The following is a 19881-nucleotide window of genomic DNA, read 5'->3' on the forward strand; positions in this document are numbered from 1 at the left end:
ACTATTTGATCCTGATTAGTACTCAGTTTTAACATTTCCTTCAGTCTTAACACTACTGGAAAGGAAAGCATTGAGAATACAGATGCATGTAGCATTATTCCTCCCTTTATGAGAATTACCGTCAGAGGGATGAAACATGAAATAATTTTTCTATCTTTCTGGGGTAATCAGAAATAAGAAGGCACTTCAAAGATATGTTGGAATGAGAAAGAAATAAAAGTATGTGATCCCCAGTAGTTAAAGACTAATTTGTGATGTATGACCTATGTAAGTGAAATAGAATGAGAACAAGCAGTATTTTAGAAATAATTTGGCAAATTTCTAATACCAAAGATCTTTTAGTTTCAAAGTAATTTAAGTTACAAATTTCATTTGCTCGGAAACACAAAGTGAGCAAATGAGATCATTTTTAGCTTTCAGATTATGAAGGTATTTTCAGGAAATAGAAATTGGTCAAAACCCATCCAGAGGTTTCTCCATCTTGCTACTTAATCTTTTTTAGAAGAAAAAAAAAATCCTCAGAAAAATTATGATCCAAAGCATGTAGACTGGATCTCTCATAGGAAAACAGCATCGTAGAACGTTTACCAGCGAATTTTCCAACTCATCCTAAGGGGAAGTCAGCAATTGTGGTAACCGCAGTATGTTGCCTGTCACAGACTTGCCTGGGGTGGTTCCTCTGGAACAGGAAGTGGTGATTATCTGCAGTGTCAAGCTCCCAGCCATGTGCTAAACAATCGTTAGGCTAACAGGCAACTGATGTTGGTGCTGTCTGTTTAGCCACACATTCACACCTCAGATATTTAGTCAGGCTATTGCTGCTTATTGCCTGCTGCCTGGGGGTGACTTTCTGTTGTCCAGGATCATTTTTATTACTGGACAACTCATTCTTCTGACACAGTCAGCACTTTGTTTTCTCACATTTCTGTTGTGCAATTTTTTTTTTTTTACTTCTGCTTCTATCCTAATTCAGCTTCTCTCCTTAATGACAGCTCCAACACTTTCTCTGCTTGGCCATTAGAATACATCAACAAGTCAATAATATCTTGAGACTAGTTCAAAATTGGGTATAATCCAGCCAGTGAGGATAAAAACAAAAGCAAAACATTATGACATTGTCTAAATTAACTGCTCAGAACAGCCTTCTGTTGAGAGAGGTCGAACCTGCTTTTGGTTTGAAGCTTTGTGGGTGTAAAAGCTCATGAAGTAGAAGTTTAAAGCACATTGTATATTGTGTTAAAACACTAATTTGGGATCTGAAGACTGGCTTCACCTCTGGGCTTGACCATTTGCCAGTTAGGTGCCTTTGGATAAATCTTTTTACATCTTTACATCTCAGTTTCCTCACCATTGAAATATTAAATTATCTCCTGGTAAAGTTATTTTTAGAATTAAATGAGCAAAGATAATTTTAGAAATGCCTTTTAAATAATAACATGGAATTTTAAATGATTTTTATTAATAATTATTTTATTTAGTCTTTCTACAACATTTTACTTAATCCTTCTAAAATCTTGCCATCAGCTTCTAATTCTGTGAGATGCTACTTCAATATAATATAATAGTAGCCTTTTGACTTGCAGGCTAGTGTTATTTCCCAAAAAGCATAACACTGTGGGAAGAAGTCGATTTTAGCTTTGTCAAAAACTGAGTATTAATTATGAAAAATTTTTAAACCTTGCCTCCAAACTAAAATTTTCAATGAACCAAGAAGTTATGACATTCTGTTGCTCTCTGCTCCCTGAGGCTTTGTGTTTTAAATCATGGGCTTGCATCTGAAAATGTTTACTTTTTAATTGCATTTTTGTCTTGAATATTTGATTGTTTAGCCTGTTAGTTGTATTAACCTAGTTATTGTGATTGCAGTCTTCTTATATTTATGGGACCTTACATTTATTCTGCATTTTCAAAGCACTTAGAACAGCAGTTTTCATAGTATGAAGCCCAAACAATGGTTTCCAAACACTCTTTCCAAGAATTCACAAGGACAAAGCTATTTTCCTACCAGTGTTAAGTGGCATTTGTCTTTTTCATGATATTGGTATTTGCAGTGCTGTGCCAGTACAAAAGCAACAGTGAGCTGTTACCGCACTGGGAGTCAAGGCAGTTGCACCAAAGTGTACTGGTAGTCACTTAATCTTCAATGCAAGACACCCACATTGGGGAAAAAGCCAGTGTCACTTTAAAATATCCTTGAGCATGTATCTTTTAATACTCTGAATAAAGAAAATGGAAATTTACTGTATACTAGAGTAACTTGGCTGTCTCAAAAAAGAAAGAAAAGCACCTGTGTGATTGTTTGAATTGAGAGCTAAAATAGGAGTGTCTTGACTTTTTTCATGAAATGTTTTATTAGAAAGAAGGAATGACAGATGAAGTATGCTTATTCAGACTTGGGATGGCAGGCATTTTCTCAAAAATCCATTAAGTGAGCCTTTTACTTTGAAGAATACGACCGAAAGTAATTGTTCTCAATGACAAAATCTGAACTTTAAAACAAAAGTTAGAATTTTAGGAAAGTTATATTTATTACTATAAGCAGGACTGCTTTGCAGTAGTTATAGACTTATCTAATGAGATCAGTGATATAATTTATGAATGTGAATTTTCAGTAATTATAATGAAATGCATCATTGTTTGAAAGATCTACATTATTCACATTTTCCAAATAACCAATTTATGATGTGAGAAAATCATGGGTGGGTGAAAGAGTCACTCAAAATGTAAGATGGTGCATTGAATTTTAATATAACAGGGTAGAGAAGTTCATTGGTATTGTTTCAGATTCTGTATCACAAATTACAAAGCAAGAAATTACAAATAATCAAGTTATAGTGGTATTTTAAAGCATAGTGACAGTTACCTGAGAAGACAATTAAAATAATTCTCTCTTTTCCAACTGATTATTTTTATGAGGACATGTGCCAAACAGTCTTGCAGTCAATTGAATGCAGAGGCACGTTTGTCTTCTATTAAGTCAGGAGTTAACAGAAATTTGCAAATAAGCACATCAATGACACTTGTTTTTACTAGATTATTTTCTGAAAATTCAGTAATTTCTCATAAAAGTGCTATCATGCGATGGGTTTATTGAGATATTTAATAAATAAATGCTTTTTAATTTATTTTAATTTCTTGATGTTAATTTCTAATTGTAAATATTCAATAATAGCTCAATCAGTAAAGAATCTGCCTGCAGTGCAGGAGACCTGGATTCGATTCTTGGGTTGAGAAGATTCCCTGGAGAAGGAAGTGGCAACTCACTCCAGTATTCTTGACTGGAGAATCCCATGGACAGAGGAGCCTGGAGGGGTACAGTCCCTGGCATTGCAAGAGTCAGACATGGCTTAGTGACTTAACCACCAAACCCACAGGAATAACAGAAGTTAATTTTTATTGAGCACCTTTTGGTCCAGAGGTCAAAAGCTTAATATATATTATCTATACTCTTTAGCACTTAATGAAAAAATATTGTTCTATTATAGAGATGAGATGGAGATAACAATTCAACAGCTTACAAAATCATGTACTAACTAAAAAAATAAAAATAAAAAAATTGTTTCCACTACCTATGATTGCTATGAACATTTTTTTAAAGTTTTGAGTTTAACACCTAATATCCTAAAATATGTTTTTCAGAGATTACTGCAATGACCTTAAAATATCAGATAATAACACCGAATTTCTTTTAAATTTTAATGAGTTTATTGATAGGAAAACTCCAAACAACCCATCATGTAAGTATGGATTTATATGCAATCATTGTTTCACTGTGTTTATATTCAAAGTGGTCAAATCTTGGTTCAGTTCAGTTTGTTGCTATGCTGGTTTATTTATTTACTTTTTGAATTTTTAATGGTAAAATGAAACAATTTGACTCAATTTTTTGCATATATTAAAGAAATTTCATGCTATTATTAAGTAAACTTTAATTTTCAAAGCCAGATATTAAATACTTGCAAATGGTAAATAAGATAGGCTTACCTTTACTCCTCTCAAATTTGAGGAATTTAATTTGGAATGATCTTTTGAAGGTTTTTTTCATTGCATTGTTCTTGCTATATAGAGGAAAACACAACACAATTTTATCAAGTTATTTATATCCTCCAATTCATATAATGAGTTTTAATATGGATAGTATAAACACAAAACTAAATAAAGTTATAACACCTAATAATTTTCTCTCTTCTTGATATTCTATTTTTATCACAGTTAACTTTAATTTTAAAAAGTATGGATCTATAATTCTCCATTTTATGAAGTAAATCAAGTTGGAATAGATACATTTTACTAGTTAGTTTTTAACCATTTTATTTGTCTTTTAGATAAATTTGCATCATTTTACTATGAAACCTCATACAGATTTATGGATTCTTGGCTCTTAAAACATTTCAAAATCTTAACTATTCTTTTTTTCCTAAAAATACCCTAGTTATTAAAAGGTAATATCAGCAGAAAATGCAGAGATCATACGAAATGAGAGGAAGAACCATTTTTAGGCTTGGAACATAATGAAAATATAAAAAATTATGAAATTACTTGCAACATTGATTTATATATATATTATAGATTAAAATAATGGTCTCCTTTCCTAGAGTGAATTGAAATGAAGTCTATGAAATTATGATGCTTTGAAATCACTGTTTTTTTGATAACATTTAGAAAATAACTGGCTTTTCCACTTCTAATATTATGTCCATATCCTGAAAAGTGGGAGGAAGAGGAATACACATGAAAATGCAGATAATTAATAAGGGTACATTTTTAAATTCATAGAAATATTACCCACTCTAAATTGCTTTGGAAACTTAAAATATACATTTGTTTCATTATTATCCTAATTAAACTATTTGGGTATAATTAAGCCTCTCCTTTTTCTGTGTTAGGCAACACAGACTTGATTAATAGAGTCTTGCTGGATGCAGGCTTTACAAATGAACTTGTCCAAAATTACTGGAGTAAGCAGAAAAACATGTAAGTATTTGTTCTTTTTAATAAAAAGATATATATTCTGTATTTCAGTTTAGCAACTCTGGGAAATTTGGGGGAAATGGGCCTCATAAAATTAAAGTTTATTATCTTTAATAACAATTTCTCAAGAAAACCATTTTGCAGTTGTTGAATTTTTAGTATTGGGTGTGTGTCAGGATTAACATCAACCATTACTCAGCTTTACATATTTACACACCTCACTGTGAATAACCAAATTAAATTGATGTGCTTGCATGTGTCTCAGTGTTTGAGATAATATAGGATCTTTAATGAATGTTCAGTTAGCTTTCTAATAGTACTGCCCTACACCCAGACATGGAGAAGGCAATGGCAACCCACTCCAGTACTCTTGCCTGGAAAATCCCATGGACGGAAGAGCCTGGTACCCTGCAGTCCATGGAGTCGCGAAGAGTCCGACATGACTGAGCGACTTCATTTTCACTTTTCACTTTCATGCATTGGAGGAGGAAATGGCAACCCACTCCAGTGTTCTTGCCTGGAGAATCCCAGGGACGGCGGAGCCTGGTGGGCTGCTGTCTATGGGGTCGCACAGAGTCGGACACGACTGAAGCAACTTGGCAGCAGCAGTAGAACACCCAGTCAAGAAATTGAGAAATCTGACGATTGTTCTGTTCCAGTTTCTTCTCCACTCCATTTCTAATCAACCACCAAATGTTAAATAATTTTTTCTAAAACAGTTTCCTCTCTTCTTCATTCTCAAGGTTCTAATGTTTTTCCATTTCTAGGACATCACAGCAGGTGATTTTTCTGCCTTTAGTGCTTCTGATTTCTCTGCCCACAGCCCCGCCCCATCTATTCTCCATGTAACACAGACTTGCCAGAGTCTCACTTTTAAAACAGAGTCCTAATTTCAGGTTCATACATGAGCTGACCATTTTTCAGAAGCTTATACTTGGAATTTTACTTCCTACTGTTTCTCAGCTCGTGCCTTACGCTTTTGTGCACCAAACGCTACCACTCTCCACTAGCTTCCCCTCACATGTACTCATTGCTTCACATGTGGTGTCTTCCTGTCATCTCTGTTAAGTACCATTTTGTCTTCAAAATGCAGCTATATCATTGTTTCTTATGAAATGTCTTCCTTGAAGATCCTCTCTTTAACTATTTCTTAGACATTTTAACTGTTAAACTGTAGTGTGCATCTATTCATATATTTACCTTGGCTTGCTTTGTCTTCAGTTCAGTTCTGTCACTCAGTCGTGTCTGACTCTTTGCGACCCCATGAACCGCAGCATGCCAGGCTTCCCTGTCCATCACCAACTCCCGGAGTCCACCCAAACCCATGTCCATTGAGTTGGTGATACCATCCAACCATCTCATCCTCCGTCATCCCCTTCTCCTCCTACCCTCAAACTTTCCCAGCATCAGGATCTTTTCAAATGAGTCAGCTCTTCTCATCAGGTGGCCAAAGTATTGGAGTTTCAGCTTCATCTTAGGAACCCATTTTATTTCTCTTTGTACCACCAACATCTAAATATCGTACAAAGACTCAGTTGAACGAAACTTTGCTTCTTCTGTCTTCTGTTTCAGCAAGGGAGTGAAAGCACGATTTGTTGTGACTGATGGTGGGATTACCAGAGTTTATCCGAAAGAGTAAGTTCAAATAACATCTGTAAAAGTTAGTACATTACAGAGGACTTCTCCAAGGATCTGTGCATTACTGTATTAGGAAGCTATTCTTCAGAGAAACTGATCACTATTAAATTAGAGTTTATTTAAAGTACTTAATTATTAAAAAACTCCATTCTTGAAAAACATGCTATGATTCAATTGTATTTTTCCTCGTCACCTATATTACAAAATTTAAGAAGTTTTAAAAGAAATTTTTCTCTTTGTAGACATAACTAACCTGGTTAAATGAACATAATGTTATTATGAGTATGACTATTGGCAATATTTGCATAGCACTTCATTATTTTCACTCATGTATGGATTTTATCTGTGTTTATCTTCAGAAGAGTCCATAAAGTGGGCTCTGTAGGCTTTTTAATATTAATTGACTTACTAACTGACTTGTCCTCAATTACCTGGCTAGTAAACGTCAGAGTAAAACTTGGAGTCAGCTTTTTCTGCTCCTTAATTTAACTCTGTGCTGATCTATTGCTTAGTAATGAATGTCATTTACACCATCAATTACCACTAACTTCCTTACACGTACCAGAGATGCAGACATATCTGTAAAGTTCAGTGATGTCCACAAATGGAAAAGTAAGTTATCACATAGATTAAAGAATAAAAATGATGAGCCACTTCCTCCTTAGGGCTGGAGAAAATTGGCAAGAAAACCCAGAAACATATGAGGACAGCTTCTATAAAAGAAGTCTAGATAACGATAACTATGTTTTCACCGCTCCCTACTTTAACAGTAAGTACTACTTTAACAATTCATTCATCTCAATTCCCCTTTTTAAAATAAATTATTGCTACTACCTGCTTTCCTACCAAACAATATATATTATGATAGTTGCTCAGATCAATCATTATTAATTATATACCATATGCATGACACTGGAAAGACTGAAGTATCCATTTAGTTGAAGAAGTAAAATACATCTACAGGAAATCAGCCAGCCAGTAATGTGAATACAGCATATCTACAGGCATGCACGGTACAGTGAAACAGATGTAGATAATCCCTAATTTCACAAACTGAAAATACACTGAAGAATGTTTAGTGAATTTTTAAAAATGTAATTAATCAGTTTACTCTGCTTTAATCAGTATTAGTTGCATAATATTTGTACAAATTATTACTAGTCTATATTTTAAAAATATTCTATTGGGCTGTTTCCCTAAAACTTTCTATTTTTTTTTTAAATTTTATTTTATTTTTAAACTTTACATAATTGTATTAGTTTTGCCAAATATCAAAATGAATCCACCACAGGTATACATGTGTTCCCCATCCTGATCCCTCCTCCCTCCCCATACCAGCCCTCTGGGTCGTCCCAGTGCACCAGCCCCAAGCATCCAGTATCGTGCATTGAACCTGGACTGGCAACTCGTTTCATACATGATATTATACATGTTTCAATGCCATTCTCCCAAATCTTCCCACCCTCTCCCTCTCCCACAGAGTCCATAAGACTGTTCTATACACCAGTGTCTCTTTTGCTGTCTCGTACACAGGGTTATTGTTACCATCTTTCTAAATTCCATATATATGCGTTAGTATACTGTATTGGTGTTTTTCTTTCTGGCTTACTTCACTCTGTATAATAGGCTCCAGTTTCATCCACCTCATTAGAACTGATTCAAATGTATTCTTTTTAATGGCTGAGTAATACTCCATTGTGTGTATGTACCATAGCTTTCTTATCCATTCATCTGCTGATGGATATCTAGGTTGCTTCCATGTCCTGGCTATTATAAACAGTGCTGCAATGAACATTGGGGTACACGTGTCTCTTTCCCTTCTGGTTTCCTCAGTGTGTATGCCCAGCAGTGGGATTGCTGGATCATAAGGCAGTTCTATTTCCAGTTTTTTAAGGAATCTCCACACTGTTTTCCATAGTGGCTGTACTAGTTTGCATTCCCACCAACAGTGTAAGAAGGTTCCTTTTTCTCCACACGCTCTCCAGCATTTATTGCTTGTAGACTTTTGGATCGCAGCCTTTCTGACTGGTGTGAAATGGTACCTCATAGTGGTTTTGATTTGCATTTCTCTGATAATGAGTGATGTTGAGCCTCTTTTCATGTGTTTGTTAGCCATCTGTATGTCTTCTTTGGAGAAATGTCTGTTTAGTTCTTTGGCCCATTTTTTGATTGGGTCATTTATTTTTCTGGAGTTGAGCTGTAGGAGTTGCTTGTATATTCTCGAGATTAGTTGTTTGTCAGTTGCTTCATTTGCTATTATCTTCTCCCATTCTGAAGGCTGTCTTTTCACCTTGCTAATAGTTTCCTTTGATGTGCAGAAGCTTTTAAGGTTAATTAGGTCCCATTTGTTTATTTTTGCTTTTATTTCCAATATTCTGGGAGGCGGGTCATAGAGGATCCTGCTGTGATGTATGTCAGAGAGTGTTTTGCCTATGTTCTCCTCTAGGAGTTTTATAGTTTCTGGTCTTAGGTTTAGATCTTTAATCCATTTTGAGTTTATTTTTGTGTATGGTGTTAGAAAGTGTTCTAGTTTCATTCTTTTACAAGTGGTTGACCAGATTTCCCAGCACCACTTGTTAAAGAGATTGTCTTTAATCCATTGTATATTCTTGCCTCCTTTGTCAAAGATAAGGTGTCCATATGTGCGTGGGTTTATCTCTGGGCTTTCTATTTTGTTCCATTGATCTATATTTCTGTCTTTGTGCCAGTACCATACTCTCTTGATAACTGTGGCTTTGTAGTAGAGCCTGAAGTCAGGTAGGTTGATTCCTCCAGTTCCATTCTTCTTTCTCAAGATCGCTTTGGCTGTTCGAGGTTTTTTGTATTTCCATACAAATTGTGAAATTATTTCCTTCAGCCTTTCTAGAGGTTGGGCTTATTACCATCATTTTTACAAATGGTGAAACTGAAGTTCAGGGAATTTCAGTTTTTTCCAGGGACATGTATCTTTTACAGCAGTTTCATGAATCTAAGATCAATCTTTCTGCTTCATTTCAATAGCCTCCTCATTATTTTTATAGGTATAATAAACCAGAGATTTGGTGTGCATCCTTTAACTTGTGAGAGTGATGCAGCCAAGCTAATAAGTCCCATTCCAAAGTCAATTAATGCAACCAATTCATGGACACTCCAATTAGCCTGGTATAAAAAGGAAGAAAAGGGAAGAGGAGACCACCCATTCCTTGATAACATATCTATGCTAGAATATTTAAGCAAAATACTGTTTTCCTATATATATTAAAAGAAATATAATATTATTTGATTTAGATAGAGTGGTTTGTTTTCCTTTTTTTTCCTTTCTTTTAGAAAGTGGACCTGGTGCTTATGAATCAGGCATTATGGTAAGCAAAGCTGTAGAAATTTACATCCAAGGAAAACTTCTTAAACCTGCAGGTAAGCATATATACTATCCACATACACAGGACTGAAATTAAATGTGACCTACTGTTTCTAATATCAACTGGCAGTACTTATCAGGAAGGCTATCAGTAAGCTTCAACCAAAATACAGTCAAAGACATCCGAGTGTGAAAAAGAAAATGAGACACAGTTACCTATGAGATTGGGGATAAAATTAAATTGATACTATAAAGAGTTGACAAATTTTTGAAAGAAGTGTGTATATGTTTATACACCGTTGACACAAATTTATGGAGTCAGTTTTATACTATATATCAAAATTCTAAATGTTTGACTGATGTAGCAATCTCACTTTAGAAATCTAACCTATTAAGTATTTCAAATATACAAAAGTAGAGGGAATTCCTTGGCAGTCCATTGGTTAGGACTTCACGCTTCCACTGCACAGGGCACGGGTCTGATCCCTGGATGGGAAACTAAGATCTCACATGCCATGTAGCAGAGTAGATATCGCCAAGGATGTAAATGTCTGTGATATTTTAAACATTAAAAGTTGTTTACATCATTGAGAAAGATAAATTATGTCATATCTATATTATATATCTGTTAAAAAGTAGGAATCTTGTTTAAAAGCTTAGAATAAAGAATATGAAATATTTGGTAAACTAAGTCAAACAAATGCAAAAGTTCTTAAAACTGAGCATTAGTGGGAGTTAGAAGTGGGCTAGAGTAAACAGATAAATAAAAGTTAAGGAAAAAAAGTATTATGTAAATCAGTGTTGTTCGAATTCTATAAAGGGTTTGCTGCTGCTGCTAAGTCACTTCAGTCATGTCCGACTCTGTGTGACCCCATAGACGGCAGCCCACCAGGCTTCCCCGTCCTGGGGATTCTCCAGGCAAGAACACTGGAGTGGGTTGCCATTTCCTTCTCCAATGCATGAAAGGGAGAAGTGAAAGGGAAGTCGCTCAGTCGCGTCCAACTCTTAGGGACCCCATGGACTGCAGCCCACCAGGCTCCTCCGTCCATGGGATTTTCCAGGCAAGAGTACTGGAGTGGGGTGCCATTGCCTTCTCTGATACAGGGTTTAGAGAGGCCATATTGAAAAAGCAGATAAATCCCTTTCTGCTCCTGAGGGCAGTTTTAGCCCTCATTGGTTCAACTACATGGATTCACTCTGTCGCTCATGCAGTGACCAGCTCATTTGCTCCTTCCTGCATTCTCACAGTTGCTTATTTACTCATCCCATCTTACTCTTTCAGTCTCTCATTCACGTGCCCTTTCCCACCCACTCACCTACCTACTCATCTGCTCATTTATCCACACTTTAGCAAACATATCTTCAGCAACTACTGCATGCGCTGGTTAGGTGAGGGAAGCCCCTTCAAGCTCACCCTTCAAATGACTGCATATTTATAAATCTATTCCTGACACTATCAATTTTTAAGCTTATTGTATTAATTGGCAAGGTTGTAGAAAATGAACTATGAATATAAAGAAGTTTATGTAATAGTGTAAGAGCTATTAATATTACTTCTTAATGAAAACCTCAAGAAATATATTTCTAATTTTAACATTATATTCAATGTAATGCTATTTTATAAATTACCTAAATTATCATATAGCAAAATATATATCTAGCTAATTAAATGTGTAACCTTTTACATAAATTTGAATCAGCATTTCTCAGTGTATCTGCAATTAAATGGATGTTCTGGTTTTTTTACATTTGCCTCCTTAGGAATTTTCAAATGTGAGAGTAAAGATAAGTGACAATTATGGCTACATTTCTTTAAAATTTTGTGTTAATTTTTCTTTACGTGGTTTTTCAGTTGTTGGAATTAAAATTGATGTAAATTCCTGGATAGAGAATTTCACCAAAACATCAATCAGGGATCCGGTAAGATTTTTTTTTTAATTCCTATGCTACATTTACTAGTCTCAAAAAATCAAATACAGTGGCAAAATCAACTTTTAATGCTACTACACTGAAGATAATTATGAATTCCTATTTTTTTCAGAGATTTTTTTGTTTGTTTAGTCAACCAATATTAAAAATATTATTAATGTAAGAGTTTAAAATGCCCATTTAAATATTTATTGATATTCTCTAATTTATAAATGTAAAACTAATGATTAGACTATCATTTAATCTTTTATGGTAATAATTAAAATGATATAATTAAAATCCAGTTATTAAGAAAATGTGAGGTGATAATTATACTTTCTGTCTTTCAGTGTGCCGGTCCAGTTTGTGACTGTAAAAGAAACAGTGATGTAAGAAAACTCTTTTTAAAATGGAATTTTTAAATACAACTTTTTGTGTTACTCTTTCTAAGACTAATGGTACAAAAATGCAGGAAGTTTTCATCAGATACCAAAATAATATTGTATGGAATGGTAAACTTATTCACTGATGAGAATTTGAATTATATGCTTTCAATTCCTAAATTTAGAAGCATTTAAAAATATTCATTTAAAAGCTATATCAATATGAACTATATTCTCTTTGGACCCAATTGTATTAGATTCTTTTGCACATATTTATTTCGGCTTTGTTTCTGACCATGGTTTCTAACTGAAACATACTTATTATCAATGCAGTCTTCCCTTATCTTTTGCATTTTATCTGAATATTTTTGTGCTGTATTATAGTGGTGAGAAAGTTTCTTTTAACTGAACCTTAGAATTGTAAAAAAGTTTTACTTGCCTGGATTGGATTCTATCACTTCCATTTGTGTTTGAGAAATTGAAAAAGCTAATATGAACCTTTTGTTTCCAGTTTAACATGTTGTACGAATGATACTAGATAAGTTATGCCTCTCCTCAATAAGGATGAATTCCCCTATTTTCTTTTTTTATTTTATTTTTAAACTTTACAAAATTGTATTAGTTTTGCCAAATATCAAAATGAATCCGCCACAGGTATACATGTGTTCCCCACCCTGAACCCTCCTCCCTCCTCCCTCCCCATACCATCCCTCTGGGTCGTCCCAGTGCACTAGCCCCAAGCATCCAGTATCGTGCATTGAACCTGGACTGGCGACTCATTTCATACATGATATTTTACATGTTTCAATGCCATTCTCCCAAATCTTCCCACCCTCTCCCTCTCCCACAAATGTTTCCAAGGGAAGCAGGAGTTTCGTATCGTTTTATCACTCATAAATCTTGAGAAGCCATAGCCAGTAACGTTCATTGTACATAGACTATGTATCAGCTGTTTTTAGAGCAAGTTTTAGCAAGCTTCTTCCATATTAGGAAAACAGAATGTATTATGTCCTGAACTCTGAAAACAATGCTTTTAATTGTAATTTAATACAGTAAAACTATTAAATTGATTGATATATTTAAGCATAATTTAAACTGGGAACATTTTAGGACATATGATTATTTTTCCTTAAAGGCCTTTTTTCCCCTTGATTCTTGCTTTTACATCCCAAATTACCCAAATATTTTTAATATAAAACAATTATAAATAACCTCATGGTGTTGCTTTTTCTTTTTAAGTCTGTGATGGATAGTGCCCCAAATGGATTTTTTTAAATGTCTTTCTTGTCAAAATCTTAATTACGTGTTTAAATATAATAATAAAAAGTAATGATACATTATTAAATATTTGATTTATCCAGTTTCCTGGTTCATTAAGATGACCACAGAGTGGCAATAGGATTTTTTCTGATTTGTTCTTATGTATTGTTCAGACTTGAGTTGACAATTTTAATGGCTGGATGGTGGTGGAATTTCAAGCCCTGATGGTTTGATACCAATCTATGCATACCCTTATTTCATCAGAATCTCCTGAGCACATACCTTCAAGATAAGATATAGTTATTTAAGCTTTTCTCCTATTTTTATTGTTATAATCATCTACATAAAATGGAGTCATAATGTAATTTAACCTTCCTTAAAAATGTATTAACTGTTGTTTTTATTTTGATAGGTAATGGACTGTGTTATTCTAGATGATGGTGGGTTCCTTTTGATGGCAAATCATGATGATTATACTAACCAGGTATGTACTTAAAGTGGGAAGGGGTAGAGTTTCCAAAGTGTGTTTCCCTGATCAACATTATGAAACTCCTCCACACCACTATAAAAATTGATAACCAAAGTGTTTAATGTAATAGAAACCATAAAAAAATACATCCTAAAAATAGTTTTCCTTTTACTTGTTAGTTTTACTTTCTGGTATTGTTTCTGTTACAACTTATTTGGTAAAGATTTTAACATGATATGAACTGTTTTATTTGTGATCTCAGGAATTTAGAAAAATTTCACATATTAGTCTGTTGATAATATGATTCTTAATACAAACTGGTTTGAAACAGATGAAAACACCTAATCTCATGGGAGTTCTTTCAAAGTGTCATATACTCATTTATTACTTGCTTTTGTTTTTAAGCTCCTCAGTGGTTTTAGTTCAGTTTCTTTGTACTGATTCAAGTGTTAATAAAGTTTCAAATGTGAGCCAAATAGTAATTATTTTTTTCTGTACCAGATTGGAAGATTTTTTGGAGAGATTGATCCAAGTTTGATGAGACACCTGATTAATATATCAGTTTATGCTTATAACAAGTCTTATGATTATCAGTCGGTGTGTGAGCCAGGAGCTGCACCAAAACAAGGAGCAGGGCATCGCTCAGCATACGTGGTCAGTAATATCCACTCGGCTTCCCATTGTGTCAGAGGGACACTCGGGGCTCATTAGTGTAATACTTTCTTATCCTGTTTTATAGCCATCAATAGCCGACATATTACACATTGGCTGGTGGGCCACTGCTGCTGCCTGGTAAGTCCAAATTTTAGTTTTATGGGTAATGAGAAAAAAGTGTTGTAAAATAGGAAAGAATTTGATGAAAATACAGACATGTAGATAATTATTACGGGAACTACATTTATTTCCTACAGCACATATTGTTAACAGTCATAAGTATTTTTTTCTTAAATGATCAGTGTAAAACCATTACAGTTATTCAGCTTTTTCTATGAAAATAGTTTTATTAAACTTCAGCCTCTTCACGGGATTCTTTTATCTGTGGATCTGTTGAAATTCTTTTTACTGGTATTTTGTGTTCATATTGTACTCAGTCCTTAAATTGTAGGCATCACATTGATCTACAGAAATTTACTAGTTATTGTCTTAAATACCCACGTTAAATGTCTTCATCCATCGGATTCATGATATGATGACTTCTCTTTCTACTTCTTCACTTTTCATACAAAGGCTGGCCTCATTTTAGAGGCATCATATTCCTGAAATGGATCTAATTCTTTTCACTGGTTCTACCCTTCCTCCCATTTCCCCTCCACCTATATCCTGCCACCAATGAAAAGAAGACATTTAAATTGCTTATTGAGGCACTGTGGAAAGTCTGGAAGATCAAATTTGTCATTGTTTGGGTCTGGTCAGTCAAGTAACTAATCCTCGTATGATGTCTGGGTCCATTCCCTCCCTTCCTCCGTGTTCCTCTTTTGTATCATTACCCAGCTGTATTGTGTAAGTTTTGTTCAATGTAGATTAATACATAACGTTCACTTGATTTTGAGGCTTTCCCAGCTAAAATTAAATGATTATGCCATTTTATTAAAGTAGCAAAGATTTTAGATTAAAAATCTGATTTCTTAAAAATTATGAAAAATGGAAAAATGGTACTTTCTGTTGTCAAATGCTATTTTAGATAGGCTGTACAAAGTCAATCTCATAGTCATCCTGAAATACTTGTTTTTATGCTATTTTCTGGCCAGAAAATCCCTCCTCCTCAACTTCCCTTCTCCCCACTTTTGTTTTAACTAAACTCAGTTCCAAATGAGTTTTTACCAGTATTTGGCTCAATTGTCATTTATTGTAAAACTGAAATGTGCCAAATGTCCTATATTTAAAGGTATATTTTATTTCATGAATGCCACATTATGCATTTTATTTTATGCCACCTTACGTAAACAGTTAATAAACCCATGGTACACAGTCATTTTTGTTTGTTTTGTGGTGTTTTTTCCCTACCATAATACAGCTTCAAAATTGAAAATAAGGATAAAATCTTGAATGTCAAAACTATGCACTAAAATGATGACATTCTCCCTAGAGTTATCACCTCTCCTCACTCAGATTTTATATTAAGTGTCTTCACACATTATGTGTCCCTCACAGGGTCCTGAAGACAACTGACTTCATGACTTCTTTTACAGAAAGAAATTTACAATGTCTTATATAATTTAAAAACACTTCTATAAAAATGCTTGCAAATTCTCAGTTTTTCCAGAAAGATGAAAAAAGAAATATGTGTATGTGTACATGCAAAAATACTCTGGTGTTTATGATATAATTTATAAAATGAAACACCTAGCTTTTTATCAATAGTTTTTTGCATTTAAAATTTAGGTCTATTCTACAGCAGTTTCTCTTGAGTTTGACCTTTCCACGACTTCTTGAGGCAGGTATGTAATGGCTCAGATGCTATCATAATAACTTAAAATGTTCTTTTTGGGTGTGCTGAGTGTGTGTGTGTGTGAGAGAGAGATCGACCATTTAACACTTTCGTAGGTTAAATTCTTTTTGTCACAACTTTCCTAATGCCTTAGAAACATTCCTAGGTCACATTGATTTCTGTTTTGCAGCTGTTATATATTCCAATTCATTTATTCTAATGAGAGTTAATGGGTACCTTTAGGAGCTGCCACTGTACCTCATGGAGTAACTAGCCAATTATGGTGCCTGCCCTTATACTGATTGATTTGTTTTGCTCTTTGAGAAATGGAGGCTCTGGGAGACCCCTCATAATAATGGTCTTTGTTTTCCCCACAGTTGAGATGGAAGATGATGACTTTACAGCCTCTCTGTCAAAGCAGAGTTGCATTACTGAACAAACCCAGTATTTTTTCGATAACGATAGTAAATCATTTAGTGGTGTATTAGATTGTGGAAACTGTTCCAGGTAATTCGTTTCTTCAATTCTGGACTAGTCTTGCTTCCCTAAGAAATTGTACTCACTTGTATAATCATTACAGAAAATAACAGATTGTCATTTGAATATGAGAGAGATGAGTAACTACTTTACATTGAAAACACTGCAGATCTTCAGTTTCTCTGAAGGTTTTTAACGTTAATTCTGACTTCGATAAGTTGTAATTCCTTCAACTTATTTTAGCAATTGTGTAATCAAGAAAATTACGCCCACTTTTAGGCAGAATATAAAGGAATTTGTATTTTGTCTAAAAGAATCCATATTAAATTTTTTCTAATGTAGAGCTAGTTTCAGAAATGATACTAATTTTGATTAGAATTATACTTACTAAACAGATTAACAGACATATCCTTGGGTAGGAAATTGTTTTAGTTGTAGTATTCACTTATCTTTGATTTGAAACTGAAAAAACTAAGAACATATTTCCTGAAGTCAAGGTCAGTGTTGGTCATCACGGTCCATAAAACACTTTGAAAAATTCTTGGAAGAAATGGAAAATTTTATTTTATTTGTATTGATAGAAAGAACGAATGGCAGGGTGGAGATTTTTGAAGTTTCAAGAGGAAAAGGGATAATCTATGTCACAGTATCCCTGAGAACAGAGCAGGAAGGCACATGGAATACTTTGTTTTTAGTAACTGAGGACAGCTTATTCTAGAAGAAATGTTAACAGAGAGAAGAGGAAATATGAGGAGGTGAGGTAATCTGAGCAGGTGACAGGGCAGGAACAGTTGGTTGCTGGGGAATTTGGAAAAGAAGTTTATAACAGGTTTTTTTTTTTTTTAAGTATTTTCAGGAAGGGGTTAACTGCAACGAGCACAAATTTTTAATCGATGTGGTCAGTATGATTTTATGACTTACTTACTTTATTAAACCTCCATGTCCTACGAGGAGGTGGAGGGTACGCAGAGGAGAGGAAAGGGGTGGAGTCCGGCATGTAATCAGCAAAAAGCAGACCATCTTGTTTAGAGATTAGCATATCATGACCTCACTTTCAGAAAATAGAACTGTGGCAAGTTAAGTGGATTTATCAGTTTAGTAGTCTTCGGTCTTTCATTAATTGATGTCCAAGAGTAGCAATGTATACTTTAAAAATGACTAAGTTAAACTGTGATGTAAAGACCACTATAATAAGTTGAACCACGGTTACTTTTGATTTGCTCTATGCTTGTGTCCCAACTTAAATAGGTTAAGAAAAAAAGAAAACCCCGCTTCCTTGAAAAATCAATTACTCTTTAACAACAGACCTACATTTTTATTGTGAAAGGTAGAAACAGCTTAAGATGTGGGAAAAAAACACTACATGGAATTCAAAGCCCTTAATTCCGTCTAGACCTGTGTTGTCCTAATTCAGTAGTAACCAGCCACAGATGGCAATTTCTGTCATCTAGTCATTGCAACTAATCAATATTACAGTTTTGTACCTCAGCAACACTAGTCACCATTTCGGGTGCTCAATATAGCATCCTGTGGCAAGCATTTGTCTACCATATTGGTTAAAGTGGACGGCATTTCTGTCTTCCCAGAAGGTTTGTTTAACAGCCTGATCTAGACCTCAGCCTGGCATGAGCTTGGGCAAATGCTGAGTCATTTTATACTCCTAGTTTCCTTCACTGTAAAATAAGGCACCTCTGGGACATTTTCAGTGATTAAATACCACACTTCCTTAAACATGTAAACTAAAACATTTCTTACAACTCTAAACAACAGAGTGGTACTTATTTTGCATTTGGTTTATCGCTTAAGAAACATCTCCTGTTGGAATTTTTTAGTATTTGTTTGAGAGACAATATGTCCATGTTAATCTTTTTCTTCAAAACGCATTCTCATTCAGTTTTACTGCTTGTGCATGTGATGCTTTGTTTCAAAAGTCTTGTTTTCTTTTCTTTTTACTATGTAACAGTCTTTGAAAACTGTTTTTTTCTCAAATGACATTTTCTCTAATCTTTTATAATATTCTACAGAATCTTCCACGTAGAAAAACTTATGAACACCAACTTAATATTCATAATGGTTGAGAGCAAAGGAACTTGTCCGTGTGACACACGGCTGCTCATACAAGCAGAGCAGACTTGTATCCTTTCACACTGGAGAGGTTTGGAATGAAAATTCCATCTTAAAGCCATGCATTTTTAACCACATCACATTGTTCGTGCCCAGAAAGAGAAAAATACCACAGAGGGCTGAGATCACCTCACAGAGGCAGCACGGACCCGTCACACAAAATTTCATTTAGATGTCAAGACTCATGATGCTACACATGCACTCAGAGAAGGCGAGAGGCTTCTCACTTGCACAGTGAGTCTTTGTGGAGAGAGCAATGCAGATCCCAAGGGCCTCTGAAAATGGCTAGAGAGCACCAGGGAATGCCTGGCTTGGGGTTTGGTGGTGGTTGGGAGGATGCTGGGTTTCTGCCAGTGCTCCCTGGGGCTTGTTGGCCCAAACTTCCACACGGTGCCAGATGAGGGAGTACTCTGTCTTCCCTGTCAGCTCGCCCAGGTATAGGACAGAAGGGAAAAAAGGTCTGCTGTGCCTTGAAAGCTGTCAACAGCCAGTCGTCATTAATGGCGTTGAATGTGGTCTGTACCCACAATGGAATATTACTCAGCCTTTGAAAGAAGGTAAGTCCTGTCACATGCTACAACTGCGACGGCAGCAATGCTAAAAATGCTTCTGCGGGTAAATATGCTAAATAGCAATGCAGTGACTAGTCAAGCATTACAGGCCGAATTTTGGTAGACTGCCTCTGGTTTTTGCTGTTTCTGGGAAGATAGTCCTCCCGTATGTTATGTTTGGAACTCAGGGTTAATTACTAGAATTAGTTTCTATCTTGCTGAATAGGAGGCACCAAGGTCCTCCGTTATGGTCTTATGTGAATGACTCTGTCTTATAGGTGCGTCATGTGCACATTTCAACCACTTAGATTCTACAAATATTTACAGAGTACTTT

At 34.9% G+C, this 19881-nt stretch overlaps 1 protein-coding gene across 10 annotated transcripts in view; it reads left to right on the forward strand.

The window, feature by feature from the left end:
• The window catches only part of CACNA2D1 (calcium voltage-gated channel auxiliary subunit alpha2delta 1), a 533324-nt gene that overhangs the window by 491393 nt on the left and 22050 nt on the right, over positions 1 to 19881 (forward strand). For all 10 annotated transcript variants that reach the window (XM_055590113.1, XM_055590111.1, XM_055590110.1 and 7 more), the window contains 13 exons: positions 3640 to 3737; positions 4887 to 4974; positions 6544 to 6606; positions 7275 to 7378; positions 9916 to 10002; positions 11799 to 11866; positions 12205 to 12243; positions 13910 to 13981; positions 14468 to 14620; positions 14706 to 14758; positions 16349 to 16404; positions 16772 to 16901; positions 18896 to 19005. In XM_055590113.1, coding sequence (XP_055446088.1) covers positions 3640 to 3737; positions 4887 to 4974; positions 6544 to 6606; positions 7275 to 7378; positions 9916 to 10002; positions 11799 to 11866; positions 12205 to 12243; positions 13910 to 13981; positions 14468 to 14620; positions 14706 to 14758; positions 16349 to 16404; positions 16772 to 16901; positions 18896 to 19005 — 1121 coding nt within the window. The remainder of the gene's footprint in view (positions 1 to 3639; positions 3738 to 4886; positions 4975 to 6543; positions 6607 to 7274; positions 7379 to 9915; positions 10003 to 11798; positions 11867 to 12204; positions 12244 to 13909; positions 13982 to 14467; positions 14621 to 14705; positions 14759 to 16348; positions 16405 to 16771; positions 16902 to 18895; positions 19006 to 19881) is intronic.

The sequence above is a fragment of the Bubalus kerabau genome, chromosome 8 (genome assembly GCF_029407905.1).
Source record: "Bubalus kerabau isolate K-KA32 ecotype Philippines breed swamp buffalo chromosome 8, PCC_UOA_SB_1v2, whole genome shotgun sequence".
Taxonomy (NCBI): Eukaryota; Metazoa; Chordata; class Mammalia; order Artiodactyla; family Bovidae; genus Bubalus; species Bubalus kerabau.